This window comes from Triticum urartu, chromosome 2A, assembly GCF_056163025.1.
Source record: "Triticum urartu cultivar PI428250 chromosome 2A, HENAU_Tu73, whole genome shotgun sequence".
Lineage (NCBI taxonomy): Eukaryota > Viridiplantae > Streptophyta > Magnoliopsida > Poales > Poaceae > Triticum > Triticum urartu.
In genome coordinates this window covers 422,319,622-422,340,382 of record NC_141874.1, presented here as the reverse complement: position 1 = coordinate 422,340,382, position 20,761 = coordinate 422,319,622, and the positions used below count along the sequence as shown (strand labels likewise).

The window sequence follows — 20,761 nt, the reverse complement described above, 5'->3', positions numbered from 1 at the left end:
GACGTTGGGAAGACCGTGGCCCGTGCCAGGGGTGGCGCGACCAACCTCGCGAGGAACGCTGGCAAGACCCACCTCGCGAGGGAGGCTGGAGGGATCATCCTCGCGAGGATCGCCCGCAAGGCAACGCAGGCCTCGCACCGCTGCCGCCACAGCCAAGGAGAAACGAGGACCGCCACCAGGACGAGGAGGCTGGGGGCTTCCAGGAGCCGCGCGCGATCGCCTGCATCCTGGGCGGAGCTCTAGCCCCATCCTCTCAGCGCATCTTCAAGCAGTTCGCCCGCGAAGCGAACGCAGTCCTCCCCAGGCTCGAAGCCACGCGCCCTCTCAGGTGGTCGGCGTGCGCCATCACCTTCAGCTCAGCAGATCAACTCAAGTGTGCGGCTACAGCTGGAGTCCTCCCGATGCTTTGCTCCCCAATCATCAGCAACGTGGTGGTCACCAAGACCCTCATCGATGGTGGGGCAGGGCTCAACGTCCTGTCCGTAGAGACCTTCAACAACCTTCAAGTGCCCTACAGCCAACTCCAGCCAACCAAGCCTTTCTCCGGCATCACCGACGGTTCCACGGTCCCGATCGGGCAGGTCCGCCTCCCTGTCACCTTCGGGGCGCATGACAACTACCGCACCGAGCTCATCGACTTCCACGTCGCTCACATCCGCCTGCCGTACAACGCCATCCTTGGGTACCCAGCGCTGGACAAGTTCATGGCCGTGACTCACCACGGCTACAACGTCCTCAAGATGCTAGGAAGCGGCGGAGTCATCACGGTGCCCTGTGAAGAGAAGGACGCGGTGTGTTCCCTGGAGCGAGCCCTTCAGGCCGCATCGCTGGAAGACCCGGATCGCGGAAGCAGGAGGCTTCCCGAGGCCGCCCCCAAGAAGAAGAAGACATCGTCCGGCCTGGCCCCTCAGGAGGCATACCCCTCTGGGCCCGTTCCTGCCCAGGGGGAACCTCCTTCCATCGCATAGGAAAGCGCGCCCGGCGCCCTCCTCAGGCAGGGCTCGGGGGCTCTCCCCTGGAGGGCCACCGACCTAGCAAGGGTCACGAGGGAGGCGCTGGGGCACCACATGGAGGCGTGTTTCGAAGCACGTTTCCCTCAAGAAGGAGCAAGGCAAGGAGGTCCAGACCCACAGGAGTTCGTCAGTAAGGCCATTCAGGAGCTATAGGAGTCCAGAGTCATGAGAGGTGCCCGCCGCCTACCAGCAGTGGCTCCCCATCCAGGCGAGGATGGCGGGCTGCGCGTCTGCATCGACGTACCAGGGCTCAACCGAGTCGCCTCCCTGGGGCGCCTCTGGCCCTCGCGAGTGGGGCGCTGCGGAGGTCCACCCCACAGCTACGTTCGCATGCCTTACGGCTTGCCGAGCGCGGCTGACACACACCAGCGCCTCATGAGGGGCACCACGGAGGCACAAGAGGCTAGGTGCTCCGCAGCCCTGGCGGAGATGGAGATGGCCCGCGAGGAACCACCCGCGCCTCCGGAGCCTCCCGAGGCCCCTGGGTCTGGGGGCTCATGAGGATCGGCTTCCGCAGCCCACCGAGCCGGCTACACCAACACCCCTTCGTCTTCAGCGTCATCAGTTGACATCTTTCAAGTTTCACTTCCGGCTGGGAGCGCCCCCAGGGCTGCATTATTCCCAGGCCGCGTGGGTCCGTCCCTGCGGCGTGTATCCCTTTTCATTCCATGTTGTTGGCTTACCTTGTTGGGGGCGCCCCTCGGGCAGCATGACCCCCAAGTCGCTCGGGCCTGACCCAGTGATCTCCGCATCTATTTGAACGAATCCACTCCTTCGCGGCTAATGTGCTTTACCTAGTTGCCTGCTCAGCTGACACCAACTAACGGAGCTGCTCCCAAACGGCACGACGCCTGTGCATGGGTCCGTCCCTGCAACGCCGACAAACCTGGATGGCTGAGCTCTGGCCGCGGCAGCCCCGCATAGCGTCACCTCGTCAAGCCTTCAGTGCCTCACTATCCTTCGGAAGCAACCAATGGCTGACCGTCAATTGTTATGGGAACTCCTTGCTCTTTCTATGATGGACCTGCTGGACCTCCTGAAGGAGCTGCGTCAGGCGAGGCTCTTGCTGTGTCTCCTTCGCTCTCGTCCGCGCGAACTGCTTGCACGTTAAAGGGGGGGTGCCTGAGCATCGCGACTCAGAGCTCCTACTGGCTCTCCAGCCCTCACCCTCTGGCCTTGACCACGGCATCGCGACCTGGCATACCAGCGACGGCTGAGACTCGCTCGAGGGCCGGGACCCGAGGACGTAGAGCAGAAAGGGGAGCAAAGGCGAGAGGGGAGAGACACACGAGGACCTCGCCGAGCAACCTCGCGCCTGCCGATGCACGGACCCGACCACACACCAGAGAGCGGCCCCCGATCCTCGAGATAAGTCATCACCCGGAAGCGCCAGCTACCGTGGCACCATCCTTGCACCTAATGCTACCCCATGTTAGCGACGTCACTCCCCTTTCTCACCGAACGATGGCTGCTTGGGCGCCAAAGGGGACCTCCTGAGCATCGCGACTCAGGGGCTCTTACCGGACCCCGGGTCGCTCACCTCCTGGCCTTGACCACGGCATCGCGACCTGGTATACCAGCGACGGCTGAAGCCGCCTTGGGACTGGGACCTGTCGGCGTAGAGCACCAAGCCCTCGTGAGGTTCGAAAGGGAGGACCGAGCTAAGACGGGATGAGCAACTCGCGCAAATCTACGACAAGGGTTATATTAACAAAACAGGATCACAGGCACCTTACAAGTCCCCACGGGGCGCGTTTTTGGTTCCTCGCAGGGAACAGATCCTAAAGAGACGCAAACTACGCTCATCGCTACAAAAGACGCCATCATCAATAGTGGGCCGTCAAGCACCAACGCCAACCCCATCCAGATCAGGGTCGGCGGCGGCCTGACGAGCCTACCCTGCTCCGGGAGCAGCGCCGGCTCGGGGGCTCGTAGCTGTCGTCGCTCGTCTCCGGAGTCGCAAAGGGCTCGCCGGAGTCGCTGGAGCCTCCGACGTCTCCACCGCCTGAGGAGCCGCCAAGGGAGCGATTGGCGAGCCTAGTCCTCGTCGCAGCAGGGCCCTGGCCGCCTTCACCGGGGCAGCACTCCACCCGGCGCCCGTCCGTGTCAAAGACCTTGAGGAGCATCACCGAAGCACCGTCGTAGTCCAAGTGGATCGCGAAGACGCCCCTTGTCCTGCAAACCCGGGCAATCTCTCTCCAGCCCCGGGTCATGTAGACCTCGCCCGGGGCGACGACCCCGACCTCTGCCTCGGTCGCGAGGGTGCTGCAGCCGGCGTGCTGCAGCCAGAGCTCCAGGGGCTCCCCCTGTGGGATGACGGAGGTGAATATGGGAGGAAGGCAGATCCAAGACTGAAGAGGAATGGTGACGTGGAGCACGAACTCTTGGGAGGAGCCCTCGGTGTGGGCCCCAGGGGGGACGACCCACACCTTCATGACCCATCGGCGCCGACAGCGGCGCCGCCCGTGGCGGTCGGCATCAGCTCCTTCAGGGCCCTCGACGTGGGCGTACAATGGAAGCGGGAACCCCGGCGGCGCCCGCCCCAAGGCCTCGACACCACTTGAAGGGCCCCCTCGTCAGGGCCACGGTGGACATGCCGTTTCTTCGGCGGAAGTGGGTCTGGTCCCTCTCGGGGAGCCTTTCCCTTCTCTGCCATCGAGTACCGGCGGATCGGAGCCATCGCAGCAAGACGGAGCAAGAATCGGGAAGAAGGAGAAGCAAGGAGGGATGGACTGGAAGGGCACGCGACGTTCCGTACTTATAGCCGGCGGAGGCCAACCGCCGACCTCCACGATCGCAGGTAATCATGACCCGTTTGCATGCAGGGACTTGTCCAATCCATGCAGTTGCTGAGCCGCCATGGGGAAGTGGAGGCGCCCGCGTCCAGTCAACCGCCACGCGGCGCCCAAGGCCGCAGGCTGTTAGGGCCCGCGGCGCTTCGCTCTTGCCCTTCCGCCTCCCTGCATGGCCAAGTCCGGGCGCGCCTTGGGCCCAGGGGCTACTGTCGGCGTTCTAGGAACGGGGGTCCCCAGACTTGCCTGCCTGCGACCAGCGGCGTGGCTCAAAGGGGGCCCCAGCACGGCCCATCTTCACCAACACAAACTCAAAACCCTCGCGAGGGGCCAAGCCTCGCGGGGCGGACGACGCGGAGCCTCCTCAGGCACGGCCTCGTCAGGCTGGCTCGAGAGGAGGCGGAGAGATCAAGGCGGGGTACCTTGCGAGGTGCCCGTGACGCAAGCCATGACGACTCAGGGCGCCAGGCGGGTGCCAGCCCGCGCAGCGTCCTCCTTTCCTCTTTGGTGCAAAGGGGGCAAGCGCAGCTGCGGAGTACCGAGGCATCAGGCAAAGGTTGCCATTTTGGTGCAACGAGACCAAGACCAGGAGGACTACGAGATGGAGGTCACCGTGGAGCCCAAGACGGCGTCATCACCAGAGCTTTGCGCAGGCGAAGACTACTTTTGTCAGGATAGCTGATACTTGCTGTCCCCTTTCAAATTAGCCCGTCACTGTTGGCTCCCTTCCCACTCAATATTTGGGAAGAGGACCAGGGCCTCTATAAATAGGACCAGCCACCCACAGAGTAAGGGGGTTGGGTAGTAGGAAGAAAGAGGCTCGTTAGAGAGCAGAGAGAGAGAGAGAGAGAAAGGTGACTGAACTCCTCCCAGCAGTTCATCGCCCCAGCCAAGAACAGACCCTCGCGAGGCTGTTCTTCCTTGTACCGTTCATCATCATCAGCCCAAGAGGCAATCCACCACACCACACACTAGAGTAGGGTGTTACACCACAACGGTGGCCCGAACCAGTATAAACCCTGTGTCTCTTGTGTTGTTCTTCCCATAGCTTTGATCCTAGCGTGGTGGAGGGGTGCAGGTAGGTAGGAGGCGAAATCTCCGCGCGCACCCCAGTGTTCGAAGCTCAAGGGTCTGCCGAAACCCAAAATCCGACAGTTACCGGTGAACCAGGTTCAGTCAGGTTGCTTGTAAACCGTCTGGTCTGTGTGGGTCGCCGATGAATCGCCAAGTGTCAGCGGGGTCTCAAATAAACCGCCAAGTCCGGCCGGGTTATACTTCGTGCCGGTTTACGCCACGGGGTATATCCCTGACATTAGCCCCCAGTTTAATTTGGATTTATCCATGTTAAATTGATCCTGTAAAATAAACACAAGAACAAACTAGACAGATTATGCTCCGGGTTAAGAATTCTTGTAAACCGGCACCAGATCATCCTCAATTCCTTGTCCAGTGGTAAACCGCTAGGATAGTTTCAAGTTCTTGTATCCAGGAACACAACTCATCATCGGCTATGCATAAATAGATCCCAAAAAGTGAAACAAATTTTCAGGAAGTGTCACAAAACATGCTCGATGGCATGACAGATAAAGGAGTTTTTCTATCCTATTACAAGAAGCTTCAAAGGGGCTACAAGTGCATAATTGTTTTTTGGCATTGGCATACAATATCTGGTAAACCGGCTACCGGTTTAAGACGCTTCGTCTGGATGGTTTGACGATTGAGGGTCAGTTGGTGCGATCACTTCTTCATCCCTCCCCAGACACTGGAAATCAACCGTCGACCAATCGACTACAGTTAAAGCTTGAAACACGGCCTTTTCATGGATAAGGCTGGAGGCGTTAATATCAGGAGCAAAGGTATGCTTATGGATTGGAGGCACAAGTTCTTAGACTTCATGGATTTCGGCAGGCTGTCTCTTCCCTTCAGTGTCATAAGCCGGTTGGAAATGCGACAAGTCTGTGTCCTCTGCCAGTTTGCTGGCTATTGGCCGCATTTCTTTGGTCAGCCTTCGGAGGTCATCAATGTCGAAGTTTGAACCGTCCTCCTTTACACTTGGGTATCCTTTAATGATGTCCTCCGCTTCAAGATCTAGAATCCATGCCTTGGCTCGGATTAGTGTGGTTAATGCGCCTGCTCTTGCACCTACCTTCTTCAGTTCGGTAATCCGGGCTGGTAACATGGCCAGCTTCTCAAGAGTTTCCTTTATCAGTGATGGTGCCGGTTTATTGTAAGCCGCAGTGCAAATAGCCCGCTGGGACCTAGAGTACAACTGTTCAATCAAGGTATACGCCACTTTAAGCTTCATCCGCATATCTGTGCCCAGATGAGCAATATGAGTGCCTGTTACGGTTTAAAATCAGCGTTCTAATCAATGATAAGGTTCCATGAATTGGACAAACTGCACAAGGAGATACTTACCAAAGACAGCGGAAGTCATGGCGTTGATTTGCCGTTTCAAACCATCTAGTTCATCTACAACTGGTTTCAGGGCTGCTTCGGCATCCTCAGCTCTTTTGGTTAAACCGGTTTTCTCGGTTTCCCAGTCAGCACGATCTTTGTTAAAAGACTCTTTCAGCTTTTCCATCGCTGCCAGGGCTTTGGTCAGCTCCTCTTTGGCTTTCGCAGCTTCTGCTTGTTGGGACTTCATGTACTCTTGAAAATCAGCGATCCGGGCATCTCTATTGCTTAGTTCGGCCTACAATAGTGAAGAAATGTCAAACAACAGGATATATATTTTCTAAGTACAGAGCGTATAACAAGTTATGCACTTCGTACTTGGGGGCTAATACATATTTGCTCTATTTCACTACATCTTTTATAAAGTCTCCAGAACAATGCAAGCATTATCCTTGACACTTGGGGGCTAATGTACATCTGTTCAAAACGGACGCATGGACTAAAACCCGGATTACCTTGCAAAGCTAAACCGGCCTTTGGGGGCTACGCTGAGGAAAGCTATATCATTACATTGGTAAAGTATCGGCCTTGGTTTTCACTAAGGACCTAACATTTTGAAGGTCAGTGGGAGAGACTTAAAGTGTTCCAAAGACCCGGTTTATGATTAACATCATAAAACAGCCCTTGGGGGCTACTTGGGCTAGCATTTCAACTTTGGAATCAAGAAGTAAAGGGAGATGAAAATACCTCATAGCGTTCCTTCATCAAAATCACCAAACCGGCTTCATAGTCACGGTTTGAGTGCAGACGGTTTAAGAAACCAGAGTGAAGCTCTTCAGCGTTGAGATGGGTAAAACTTGATAAGTCAGTACTCCATTTGCCCTTTTCCCTAGCAGCACGCTCTTCTTTGGCACTATGTTGGGCCAAGATTACGGGATGGCCAGGAGAGCTGTGGCCCATGCCAGTAACGATAACATCATCTCCTTGGCCTTCAGTGGTTTTTGCGGTAATGACAGAGTTTCAGTATCTCTCATCGGACTAGCCCGGTTTGGAGCTGCCGGTTCAGTGTCAGGCATGGCAGGATCAACTTCTAGTGGTTCATCAGTATTCCGATCTTGAAGGGGTGGTTCATCAGAGGCGGCTTCAGGATGAGGACCCTCCGGTTCACGAGTTTGGTCCAGTTCACCTCTTTGCTCTTCTTCAAAAACTGCCTGGTCTTCTGACGGATTGTTGACCCGAGCTTTCTTGGTGGGTCTGGCTTTGCCTCTCCAAATAAATTAAAAGAGGGTTAGCATCTTATTCAAGATTTGTAACGCATTGGAAGAAAGGGTTTGAAAACTTACCCAGCCACAGTTTTTAGACGAGGGAGTTGGGCTGCAGTCGACTCGCCAAGGGATGAGGGAGGTGTCACCTGATAATTTGAATCGGATGGATTAAGAGGTTGTCTGAAATAACCTGCCTTGGGATAAGAATTGTCAGAAGTGGAGGAGACCTCAGATCGGCGCTTCCGAACAGGGGTATCAGGTAAACTGGTCGAAGCGACCTGTTGGCCACTGTGCCGGGTTGTCCGGCGAGCTTCATGCTGCTACGTCTTCGAAATAAATGTTGGGTCCAAGTAAGCAAGAGGATGAGAAAAGCTTACTTTCTGGACTGCTTGACGGGTTTTTTGTGTTGGCATAGAGTCTGAACTGGAGGAAAGGGTAATTACGTCTACATCATCAGCTTGGCTGCCTTCTACGTCCTCCTGAAAAAGATCATTGTTAATGAGGTGCATGAAAAGGGAGCCAAGTGAGTCAAGTTCTACCTCAACTTCCGGATCATCAGCATCTTCATCAAGTTCCATGTTGATCCGGTCAGCCGTTTTCCGCTTTGAGGTCCGCTTGACGGCTTTGGTTTTGGGACGGGATGGTTTGACCGATTTATCCCCAGTTGGCTTTACCGCTTTATCTACGGATTTCCGTTTCCAGAAGGGATCATCACCCTATTCATACATAAACAGAAGAATGATTACAAGTTGAACAAGTTAAAGATATCAAAGATGAAAAGGAAGTATAGTGCTTACAGCAGGCGGTTTGTTCTGAGTATAGAAGGGGTTCAAGCCGGTTTGACAACAGACTGATTCCAATTCATTCAAAATTTTCTTTACGCTTTCAGTGACCTCTTGATCGGTCACCTGAATGTTGATATGGCGTTGGGGGTCTTTAACATCACTGGTGTACTCACTCATTAAACCAGGGCAACGACTTAGCGGCAAGACGCTCCAAGATATCTAACAACACACGAAATCAACGCCTGTTAAACCGTTGGCCATAAAGGCCCAGAGCTTGGCGAGTTGAGGGGCATATTTGGCCCGTTCTGCAGAACTTAAGCGTTCGGCATTGGATGGGTGTTGGAAAGCCGGTGATCACGATAGCCTGGAAGGGGATTCTCATCTTCAGGAGAAGTATCTCTGCAGTAAAACCAAGTCTGGTTCCATTCCTTAGGGTGGCTGTGCAGTTTGGCATGAGGGAATTCAACTTCCTTCCGCTTTTGAATTGCGACACCACGAAGTTCAGTATTGGGGCCATTTACAAACTTTGTACGCCGGTTCAGATGAAAAAAGTCCCGGAACAGCTCAGCAGTGGGCTCTTCTTGCAAGTACGCTTCACAAAAAACTTGGAAGTTGCATATATTGGACACCGAGTTGGGTCCAATATCTTGAGGATGGAGTTGGAAACTGGCAAGAACATCCCGGAAAAACTTTGACCCTGGCGGTTTGAAGCCACGGCCTATGTGGTCGACAAAGATCACTACCTCACCTTGCCTCGGGGTAGGAGGATTCTCTGTTCCTGGAACTCGCCACCGGATCTCCATCTTCTTTCGCAAGGTGTCGATACTAACCATTTCATTCAATTGATCTTCGGTGATCCAGGAGGGAGACCAGTTTCAAGCGACAAACTGTTTGGCCATTGTGAAATGAAAAGCTGAAAAGGAAATGCCGATTTACGAGTCATTCATGGAGGAGCGCAAGATGCAATGGAATAAACATATACCGGTATGGGAAATTGCGTAAACCGGAGACTAATATAATAGTGAATGACAAGGTCATATAAAGGGCATACATGTGCTGTTAAACCAGACTATTACCATCAACGTGCAGAAGGTTTGCCGGTTTACTAGGGGACCAATGGTATGAGATAGATTGTTTTTACAAAGGTAAACCGCCTAGATGGTAAAGAGGATACATATCTAAGGCGAAGAGGGTTAAGTAAGGTAAAAACAGGTTTCACAGGATCACAGGGGCATTTTGGATCTACCACAAGTCAGGAAAAGAAAAAGATTTAGACCTAAAAGGAAAAAAGGTTGGTCCCAAAACAGTTCATAAAGGACTAGATCAGTTTTTTGCGCATAAGGGTTTGTGGTGGTAACAGAAGATTAGCCATGGCATGGGATACGTCAAGTGTGAAGTGTCCATCTATAGACTAAGCAGGAACAGGGAAGAATAGCACCGAAGCCCCGATGAACTTCAAAGAACTGCGAAGAACAAGGAAACCCTAATGGATCTAGAAAGGAAGGAGGAAAGGACTTACTGCGGCTGCGGAAGCAGCGGAGATGTGCTGCGGAGCTCTGGTACGAACAGGTTGATGCAGCGGCCAAACGGTGAGGTAGAGGCGAGGCTTGACGATGGCGGCGGCGCTCAAGTGCGGAGACGTCGCGAGGAAGAAGAAGGGATGAAGGGGTAACGGAAACAAAGGAAAGGGGTCCTCTGCCCCTATTTATAAGGCGAAGCGATAAAACGACAAGTGCAGGAATTGAGGAGCTCAAAAATGGATAATTAATAATGGTGTCGCCTCAATGACTGGATATGCATTAAAGAAGGTAATCTTCAGCTTCAATGAATAGATGACGTCAGGGCGGTTTGTTATGGACCTGGAACATGACGTCACGGCGGTTTACAAGATCAAAGTGAAAATGCAAAGGAGGAATTTTTCTAAGTGATGAAGATTGACATGAACCAGTTCAAACCAATCTGGAGCCTAATGTTAGGGATATTACTACTGGACGTAAACCGGCCAGGAATAGACGAATTAGCTTTATGAAGATTAGAAGCCCATGAAGACATAAGAATGATGACGCTTTACGAAGGCCCAAGGCACAGAGGCGAGTTAAGGCCTGTAGATGTAAGCCGACTTAATTGTATAACTTGCTTTGTAAGATAGGAAGTGTGGAGACCGAACCGGACACGTTTATGGTCCGGCTTCGGGACTCTGTAAACCGGCGGGCGTCAACCTGTGTATATAAAGGGACGACCCGGCGACGGTTGAGGGACAGACAACAACTCGAGAGCCAAACAAAGCGGATTCGCTCCTTGGCCTTCGAAACCCTAGCAATACCAATCACAACTAGATGTAGGCTTTTACCTTCATCGAAGGGGCCGAAGTAGTATAAACTTCCCGTGTCCCCTTGTCCGGTTTAACCCCTTTAAGCTAACCCGTTGCGATAGCTCCATGACTAATTCCTTTCACAAGGACATCTGCCGTGACAAACCCACGACACACACCGTGCTCAAAAAGATACAAGTGAAGCACTAGAGCAAGTCCATAGCTCATAAAAATTTAAGTGAAGCATATAGAGCAATTCTAACAAGTCATGGCATAATTTTGGCTCTCTCAAATAGGTGTGTCCAGCAAGGAATTAAGACTTAAAACACAAAATAAAACAAGCAAAGACTCATATCATAAAAGACGCTCCAAGCAAAACACATAGTATGTGACGAATAAAAATATAGCTTCGAGTAAAATACCGATGGTCGTTAGAAGAAAGAGGGGATGCCACTCGGGGGCATCCGCAAGCTTAGTTGCTTGCTCTCTTTTGGATAATAACTTGGGATGCTGGGGCATCCCCAAGCTTAGGCTCTTCTTACTCCTTATTCCTTCATCCATCATAAGATAACCCAAAACTTGAAAACTTCAATCACACAAAACTCAACAAAAGTCTTCATGAGATCCGTTAGTATAAGAAAACCAATCACTACTAGAAGTGCTGTAGTAAACCAACTCATATTTTGTTCTTGCATTATATCTATTGTATTCCAACTTTTCTATGGCAAAAACTCATCAAAGGAAACCATAGAGCCATCAAAACAAGCAGACAACACAAAGAAAACAGAATCTGTGAAAACAGAACAGTATGTAGCAATCTGGATATTTCGAATACTTCTGTAACTGCAAAAACTCTGAAAAATTAGGACGGCCTGAGCAATTTGTATATAGATCTTCTGAAAAAGGAATGGGTATTTTATCGCTCTCTCGTTACAAATGATAATTATTTCCGCGAGTGCAAAAGTTTCTATTTTTTCAGCAAGATCAAACAACTATCACCCCAGAAGATCCTAAAGGCCTCACTTCGCACAAACACTACTTAAAACACAAAAAGCATAATCATAACAGTAGCATAATTTTGCTAACACTCAAAAACAGGAAGCAAAAAGCAAAAATAAATTTTATTCATTGGGTTACCTCCCAACAAGTGCTATAGTTTTACGCCCTTAGCTAGGCATAAAGCAAGGATCTACGTTTTGTCATCCTTCTTAATTCCCTTAGAGGTATTTTCATCATGGGGTTTTGCAAAAACAACATAAAACATATTATCCATAGAAACCTTAGCATTATTAAGTTGCCCATTCTCATAACTACGTTGATTTCATGCAATAATCCAAGAATGATGTTGATTAACATTATTAAAAACTTGTTGAATTACATCTAGAATTGGGACTTCCTTTTTAAGATTATCATCAAAGATCTTATTGTCCCTAAGCAAATGTCTTAACGCATAATCATTCTAAAGAATTTCACCTATTACAGGCTTTTCACGATTCATACCATAAAAATCAAAGATTTCCCTAGCTTCTCGTATTATGTAGTGAAATTCATTCATAAGAATGAGAGTGGCTAACTTTTTAGCTTTTGGATTCTTTATAACTGGAACCTCAAAAAACAGTCTTCGCAAAGTAGGATGAGTATGGATAAATTTACTTTCGAGTTTCAGAACTAGTGCTGAAATAGCATCCGCATAAGATCTAGTATAGGAGCATCATCAAGACTTAGATTTCCCACACAATTGAAAAATTCTTAGATACGTTCCCTTCCCATAATATTCCTGATAACCCACAAGTATAGGGGATCGCAACAGTTTTCAATAAGTAAGAGTGTCGAACCCAACGAGGAGCTAAAGGCAGAACAAATATTCCCTCAAGTTCTATCGACCACCGATACAACTCTACGCACGCTTGACGTTCGCTTTACCTAGAACAAGTATGAAACTAGAAGTACTTTGTAGGTGTTTTTGGATAGGTTTGCAAGAATATAAAGAGAGCGTAAATAAAAAGTATGGACTGTTTAGATAAAGACACAACTAAGTTAGTTTTAGTAGAGAGCTTGTTGTTACGAGAAAGTTATTTGTCCCTAGGCAATCGATAACTAGACCGGTAATCATTATTGCAATTTTATATGAGGGAGATGCATAAGCTAACATACTTTCTCTACTTAGATCATATGCCCTTATGATTGGAACTCTAGCAAGCATCCGCAACTACTAAAGATCATTAAGGTAAAATCCAACCGTAGCATTAAAGCATCAAGTCCTCTTTATCCCATACGCAACAACCCCCTTACTCGGGTTTGTATTTTAGTCACTCATGCAACCCACTATAAGCGAATCATGAAAGTATTGCAACACCCTACAGCAGGAATCCCTCATGCTTGCGCGACACGAAGATTCAAATATTATTCATAGATAGACTTGATCATAAACCCACAATTCATCGGTCTCAACAAACACACCGCAAAAAGAAGATTACATCGAATAGATCTCCACAAGAGAGGGGGAGAACATTGTATTGAGATCCAAAAAGAGAGAAGAAGCCATCTAGCTACTAACTATGGACCCGTAGGTCTAAGGTAAACTACTCACACTTCATCGGAGAGGCTATGGTGTTGATGTAGAAGCCCTCCGTGATCGATGCCCCCTCCGGCGGATCTCCGGAACAGGCCCCAAGATGGGATCTCATGGATATAGAAAGTTACGGTGGTGGAATTAGGGTTTTGGCTCCATATCTGATTGTTTGGGGGTACGTGGATATATATAGGAGGAATGAGTACGTCGGTGGACCAACAGGGGGCCCACGAGGGTGGAGGGCGCGCCTGGTGGGGGTGGGCGCGCCCCCTACCTCGTGCCCTCCTGTTTCATTTCTTGATGTAGGGTCCAAGTGTCCCTGGTCTTATTCGTTGAGAAAATCACGTTCCCGAAGGTTTCATTCCATTTGGACTCCGTTTGATATTCCTTTTCTTCGAAACCGTAAAACAGGCAAAAACAGCAATTCTGGGCTGGGCCTCTGGTTAATAGGTTAGTCCCAAAAATAATATAAAAGTGGAGAATAAATCCCAATAATGTCCAAAACATTAGATAATATAGCATGGAGCAATCAAAAACTATAGATACGTTGGAGACGTATCAAGCATCCCCAAGCTTAATTCCTGCTCGTCCTCGAGTAGGTAAATGATAAAAATAGAATTTTTGATGCGGAGTGCTACTTGGCATAATTTTAATGTAATTATTCTTAATTGTGGTATGAATATTCAGATCCAAAAGATTCAAGACAAAATTTCATATTGACATAGAAAATAATAATACTTCAAGCATACTAACAAAGCAATTATGTCTTCTCAAAATAGCATGGCTAAAGAAAGTTATCCCTACAAAATCATATAGTCTGGCTATGCTCTATCTTCACCACACAAAATATTTAAATCATGCACAACCCCGATGACAAGCCAAGCAATTGTTTCATACTTTTGACATTCTCAAAACTTTTTCAATCTTCACGCAACACATGAGCGTGAGCCATGGATATAGCACTATAGGTGGAATAGAATGGTGGTTGTGGAGAAGACAATATGGGGAAGATAGTCTCACATCAACTAGGCATATCAACAGGCTATGGAGATGCCCATCAATAGATATCAATGTGAGTGAGTACGGATTGCCATGCAACGAATGCACTAGAGCTATAAGTATATGAAAGCTCAAAAAGAAACTAAGTGGGTGTGCATCCAACTTGCTTGCTCATGAAGACCTAGGGCAATTTGAGGAAGCCCGTCATTGGAATATATAAGCCAAGTTCTATAATGAAAGATTCCCACTAGTATATGAAAGTGATAACATGAGAGAATCTCTACTATGAAGATCATGGTGCTACTTTGAAGCACAAGTGTGGTAAAAGGATAGTAACATTGTCCCTTCTCTCTTTTTCTCTCATTTTTTATTTGGGCCTTTTCTCTTTTTTTTCTTTTTTATGGCTTCTTTTCTTTCTCCTTTTTTTATTTTTCGTCCGGAGTCTCATCCCGACTTGTGGGGGAATCATAGTCTCCATCATCCTTTCCTCACTGGGACAATGCTCTAATAATGATGATCATCACACTTTTATTTTTCTTACAACTCAACAATTACAACTCGATACTTAGAACAAAATATGACTCTATGTGAATGCTTCCGGCGGTGTACCGGGATATGCAATGACTCATGAGTGACATGTATGAAAGAATTATGAATGGTGGCTTTGCCACAAATACGATGTCGACTACATGATCATGCTAAGCAATATGACAATGATGGAGTGTGTCATAATAAATGGAACGGTGGAAAGTTGCATGACAATATATCTTGGAATGGCTATGGAAATGCCATAATAGGTAGGTATGGTGGCTTTTTTGAGGAAGGTATATGGTGGGTGTATGATACCGGCGAAAGGTTCACGGTATTAGAGAGGCTAGCAAAGGTGGAAGGGTGAGAGTGCGTATACTCCATGTACTCAACATTAGTCCTAAAGAACTCATATACTTATTGCAAAAATCTACAAGTTATCAAAGCAAAGTATTACGCGCATGCTCCTAGGGGGATATATTGGTAGGAAAAGACCATCGCTCGTCCCCGACCGCCACTTATAAGGAAGACAATAAATAAATAAATCATGCTCCGACTTCATCACATAAGGGTTCACCATACGTGCATGCTACGGGAATCACAAACATCAACACAAGTATTTCTCAAATTCACAACTACTCAACTAGCATGACTTTAATATCACCATCTCCATATCTCATAACAATTATCAAGTACCAAACTTATCATAGTATTCAACACACTCATAAGAAAGTTTTATTGTTAATCCTGTATACCAAGCATATTAAGATTTTAAGAAAATTACCATGCTATTTAAGACTCTCAAAATAATCTAAGTGAAGCATGAGAGATCAATAGTTTCTATAAAACAAATCCACCCCCGTGCTCTAAAAGATATAAGTGAAGTACTAGAGCAAAATTATATAACTCAAAAGATATAAGAGAAGCACATAGAGTATTCTAACAAATTCTAAATCATATATGGCTCTCTCAAAAGGTGTGTACAGCAAGGATGATTGTGGTAAACTAACAAGCAAAGACTCAAATCATACACGATGCTCCAAGCAAAACACATATCATGTGGTAAATAAAAATATAGCTCCAAGTAAAGTTACCGATAGAAGTAGGCGAAAGAGGGGATGCCTTCTGGGACATCCCCAAGCTTTGGATCTTGCCACTCCTTGTTCCATAATCCATCAAATCTTTACCCAAAACTTGAAAACTTCACAACACAAAACTTAAAGTAGAAAATCTCGTGAGCTCCGTTAGCGAAAGAAAATAAAAGCTCACTTCAAGGTACTGTAATGAACTCATTCTTTATTTATATTGGTGTTATACCTACTGTATTCCAACTTCTCTATGGTTTATAAACTATTTTACTAGCCATAGATTCATCAAAATAGGCAAATAACACATGAAAAACAGAATCTGTCAAAAACAGAACAGTCTGTAGTAATCTGTATCTAGCGCAAGATCTGGAACCCCAAAAATTCTAAAATAAATTTCTGGACGTGAGGAATTTATCTATTAATCATCCTAAAAAATAATTAACTAAATATCACTCTCCAAATAAAAATTACAGCAGTTCTCGTGAGCGCTAAAGTTTCTGTTTTTTACAGCAAGTTCAACAAGACTTTCCCCAAGTCTTCCCAACGGTTCTACTTGGCACAAACACTAATTAAACACAAAAAACACAACCAAAACAGAGGTTAGATAAATTATTTATTACTAAACAGGAGAAAAAAATCAAGGAATAAAAATAAATTGGGTTGCCTCCCAACAAGCGCTATCGTTTAACGCCCCTAGCTAGGCATAATAAGCAAGAATAGATCTAGGTATTGCCATCTTTGGTAGGCAATTCTTAAATGAGGCATCTACCATCTTTAGGAATTTCTTTCTTTTTATTGATTATCAAACTTTTAGGCACAAGATCGAAAAATTCATTTGTAACAAATGGTTCCTTAATGATAGCAAAAAGATTGGGATGAACACTTATAGATTTGAGATCCGCATTTTCCTTACTAGATGATTCACCCTTATTTTTAGGAACGTACATAAGCTTGGCAACTTTAGTGGAAGGACTTGGAGTATTCTTTACGGAAGAAAAAGTGGTGCCCAAGTTGGTAATAATATTCTCAAGTTTATCGATCCTAATGGAATCATGATTTATTTTCTCATTAACTATGGGTTCATTTTCTTTAATATCTTTCAAAGTAACTGCTACTTTAGATCCATATTGAGAGATTCGACTGTGGATCTTTTTATCCAAATTTTCAATTAACTCTACAGTAGCAACCTTATTTTCAATAATCTCAAGCCTTTGCATTACATGCTCCAAAGTTAATATAGTTCCATTAACCAAGAGAGGGGGTGAGCCAAATAAATATAACATAGCATTATAAGAATCAAAACTATGGCTACCCAAAAAGTTCCCTCCGGTAATAGTATCAAGAACATAACAGTGACAAGGAGTAATGCCTACATAAAAATTGCGAAGGAGAATGGTAGTAGATTGCTTCCTAGTAGATCTATTTGAGCATTGCAAATTCTATACCAAGCATCTTTTAGATTTTCACCCTCCCTTTGCTTAAAATTTAGAATTTCATTCTCGGGAGACAATGGAGAAGATAAGGGAGTAGCCATAATGACAAGCAAACAAACTAACACACAAGCAAACAAAAAGCAAGCGAACAAAAAGAGGCAAATAGAGAGGGAGGATAGAGAGAGAGGGCGAATAAAACGGCAAGGGTGAAGTGGGGGAGAGGAAAATGAGAGGCAAATGGCAAATAATGTCATGCGGGAGATTATGTGATGGGTACTTGGTACATTGACTTTTGCATAGACCTCCCCGGCAATGGCGCCAGAAATCCTTCTTGCTACCTCTTGAGCACTGCATTGGTTTTCCCCGAAGAGGAAGGGATGATGCAGCAAAGCAGCATAAGTATTTCCCTCAGTTTTTGAGAACCAAGGTATCAATCCAGTAGGAGGCTACGCGCGAGTCCCTCGTACCTGCACAAAACAAATAAATCCTCGCAACCAACGCAAATAGGGGTTGTCAATCCCTATAGGGACACTTACGAGAGTGAGATCTGATAGATATGATAAGATAATTTTTTTGGTATTTTTATGATAAAAGATGCAAAGTAAAATAAAGGTAAAGTAAATAGCAAAGGAAATAACTAAGTAGTAGGAGATTAATATGATGAAGATAGACCCGGGGGCCATAGGTCTCACTAGTGGCTTCTCTCGAGAGCATAAGTATTCTACGGTGGGTGAACAAATTATTGTTGAGCAATTGACAGAATTGAGCACAGTTATGAGAATATCTAGGTATGATCATGTATATAGGCATCACGTCCGAGACAAGTAGACCGACTCCTGCCTGCATCTACTACTATTACTCCACTCATCGACCGCTATCCAGCATGCATCTAGAGTATTAAGTTAAAAACAGAGTAACGCCTTAAGCAAGATGACATGATGTAGAGGGATAGACTCATGCAATATGAAGAAAACCCATCTTGTTATCCTCGATGGCAACAATACAATACGTGCCTTGCTTCCCTTACTGTCACCGGGAAAGGACACTGCAAGATTGAAACCAAAGCTAATCGCTTCTCCAATTGCAAGAAAGATCAATCTAGTAGGCCAAACCAAACTGATAATTCGAAGAGACTTGCAAAGATAACCAATCATACATAAAAGAATTCAGAGAAGATTCAAATATTATTCATAGATAGACTTGATCATAAACCCACAATTCATCGTTCTCAACAAACACACCGCAAAAAGAAGATTACATCGAATAGATCTCCACAAGAGAGGGGGAGAACATTGTATTGAGATCCAAAAAGAGAGAAGAAGCCATCTAGCTACTAACTATGGACCCGTAGGTCTGAGGTAAACTACTCACACTTCATCAGAGAGGCTATGGTGTTGATGTAGAAGCCCTCCGTGATCGATGCCCCCTCCGGCGAAGCTCCGGAACAGGCCCCAAGATGGGATCTTGTGGATACAGAAAGTTACGTCGTAGGAATTTGGGTTTTGGCTCCGTATCTTATCGTTTGGGTGTACGTGGATATATATAGGAGGAAGGAGTATGTCGGTGGAGCAACAGGGGGCCCACGAGGGTGGAGGGTGCGCCTGGTGGGGGTGGGCGCGCCCCCCTACCTCGTGCCCTCCTGTTTCGTTTCTGGACGTAGGGTCCAAGTCTCCCTGGTCTTATTCGTTGAGAAAATCACGTTCCCGAAGGTTTCATTCCGTTTGGACTCCGTTTGATATTCCTTTTCTTCGAAACCGTAAAACAGGCAAAAAAAACAGCAATTCTGGGCTGGGCCTCCGGTTAATAGGTTAGTCCCAAAAATAATATAAAAGTGGATAATAAAGCCCAATAATGTCCAAAACAGTAGATAATATAGCATGGAGCAATCAAAAATTATAGATATGTTGGAGACGTATCAAGGTGCTGCGGTGCGAGGAAGCGACACCGTCGCCAGGGCTTGGGAGACCACGGGTTCCGGAGCAGCTGGGACCTCATCAGCCGCACCAAGCGCCGGCACCTCCGGAGCCAGCGGGGCCATGGGGGATGATTCCACGCAGTGATGTTCCTCTTGGCCCCGCAAGGACGACCGGGCTGGGGAGATGTGGGCGCTGCTGCCTCCTTTCTCTGCGGAGCGAGACACGGCCGCCGTATCCTCCTTCCTCTTCTTCGCCGAAGATGCCGGCCTGATCAACCAAGGGCGAGCGTCAGGAAATAACAAGTACCGGCAGGGATAAAGCGAAGCTCGAGACACCTACCGGTCCACCGCGAAGTACTCCACCTTTCGCTTGTGAAGCTTGAAGCTTGACAGCATCGAGACCTGAAGGGCAGGCGTTCGGGCTCCGGCGGCGCCAGGCGGTGCGAAGGCAGAATCGGATCCAGCCCTAGGAGGTGTTGGGGTGGAGGCGGCACCAGGGACCACCAGCGACGACCTACCCTTCGTCGGGATGAGGGGTTGCTCCCTCTCCCCTTGGTAGGCATCGGCTTCGGCATCATAAGGAAGGGCGGGAAGAATCTCGGCCTTGCTCAGAGGGGAAGTCTCCCCCACCTCTTCCAGGGTCTTCTCCGAGTCCACCTCCTCTTCCTCCTCTCCGCGGGACTCGCCAGAAGACACCTCCATCGGCTTTTGCGCCATAGGAGCTCCCGGAAGCGCTTGCGGCACCAGCCCGCGCGCATCAAAAGTCGGCCTGGAGGCGACGAATTCCTCGTGGTCCCTGCGTTGGAACAGGGGAACGAAGGCGCTAGGCGGGTACTCCAGGTTGTCCCCGACTATGAGGCGTAGGATGGCGTCCAATTCATCGCCAGGCAGGTCCCCTGGCCTCAGGCGGGTCTTGTTTTCCTCTTCTTCGAGCTCCCAGAGGGGGCGCGCACGCGCCTGGAGTGGGGCAACCCGCAGCATCAAGAACTCCCTTATGAGCATCGCCCCCGTTATCTTGGCCGCCCTCGCATTGCCCGGCTTCAGGTCGGTCATCATCTGCCCCAACACTGACGATGCACGCTCGTCGACAAGCTCCGCCTTGGGCCACCCCTTGCCCTGTCGGGGCGCCTCCGTTGGCAACACCAGGCATGGATGGGCATGCTTGGCGTCCATCATGACCCAGTTGGATCGAATGTTGTCGGCTCTCTTCCCGGTGCTCGAGTTCGAGTTGGCCTTGCCGCAGGCGACGAAATTAGCGCATCCGGAGGCGTGCTCGCCGCTGACGCAGAGGAAGAAGAAATGGCGCAGGAGTGCCACGGACGGCATCATGCCCAGGTACACGTCATAGTAGTAGGCATAGATGGACAGGAGGAGGACAGAGTTGGGATGAAGGTGCAACGCCTGCAGCCCGTAGTGGCCGAGGACTTCATAAAAAAAATCAGAGAAGGGAGGAACCAACCCAACAGCGACGCTGCTCGAGAAGAAGGGGAAGAAGGTGCTCCCCTCAGGCTCTGGCTCGTCAGACGCAAGCCGGAGCTCCGTCTTCCCCCACTCGTTGCTCTCTCCTACTGTTAGCAGGCGCACGGAGGCGAGGCTCTTCTCCATGACGGTGGGCGCCTCAAGAGCAGGCTCGTACCAAGCCGGTGCCGAGGAAGTCTTGACC

General features: G+C 48.3%; 1 protein-coding gene across 1 annotated transcript; it reads right to left on the bottom strand.

The window, feature by feature from the left end:
• Window positions 1-19,098: 19,098 nt before the first annotated feature.
• On the bottom strand, window positions 19,099-20,424 carry LOC147985326 (uncharacterized). The gene is made up of 2 exons (XM_087541515.1): window positions 19,439-20,424; window positions 19,099-19,366 (listed from the first exon to the last, which is right to left on the bottom strand). The coding sequence occupies exons 1-2, from the start codon at window positions 20,422-20,424 to the stop codon at window positions 19,099-19,101; spliced, it is 1,254 nt and encodes a 417-aa protein (XP_087397641.1).
• Window positions 20,425-20,761: the final 337 nt, after the last annotated feature.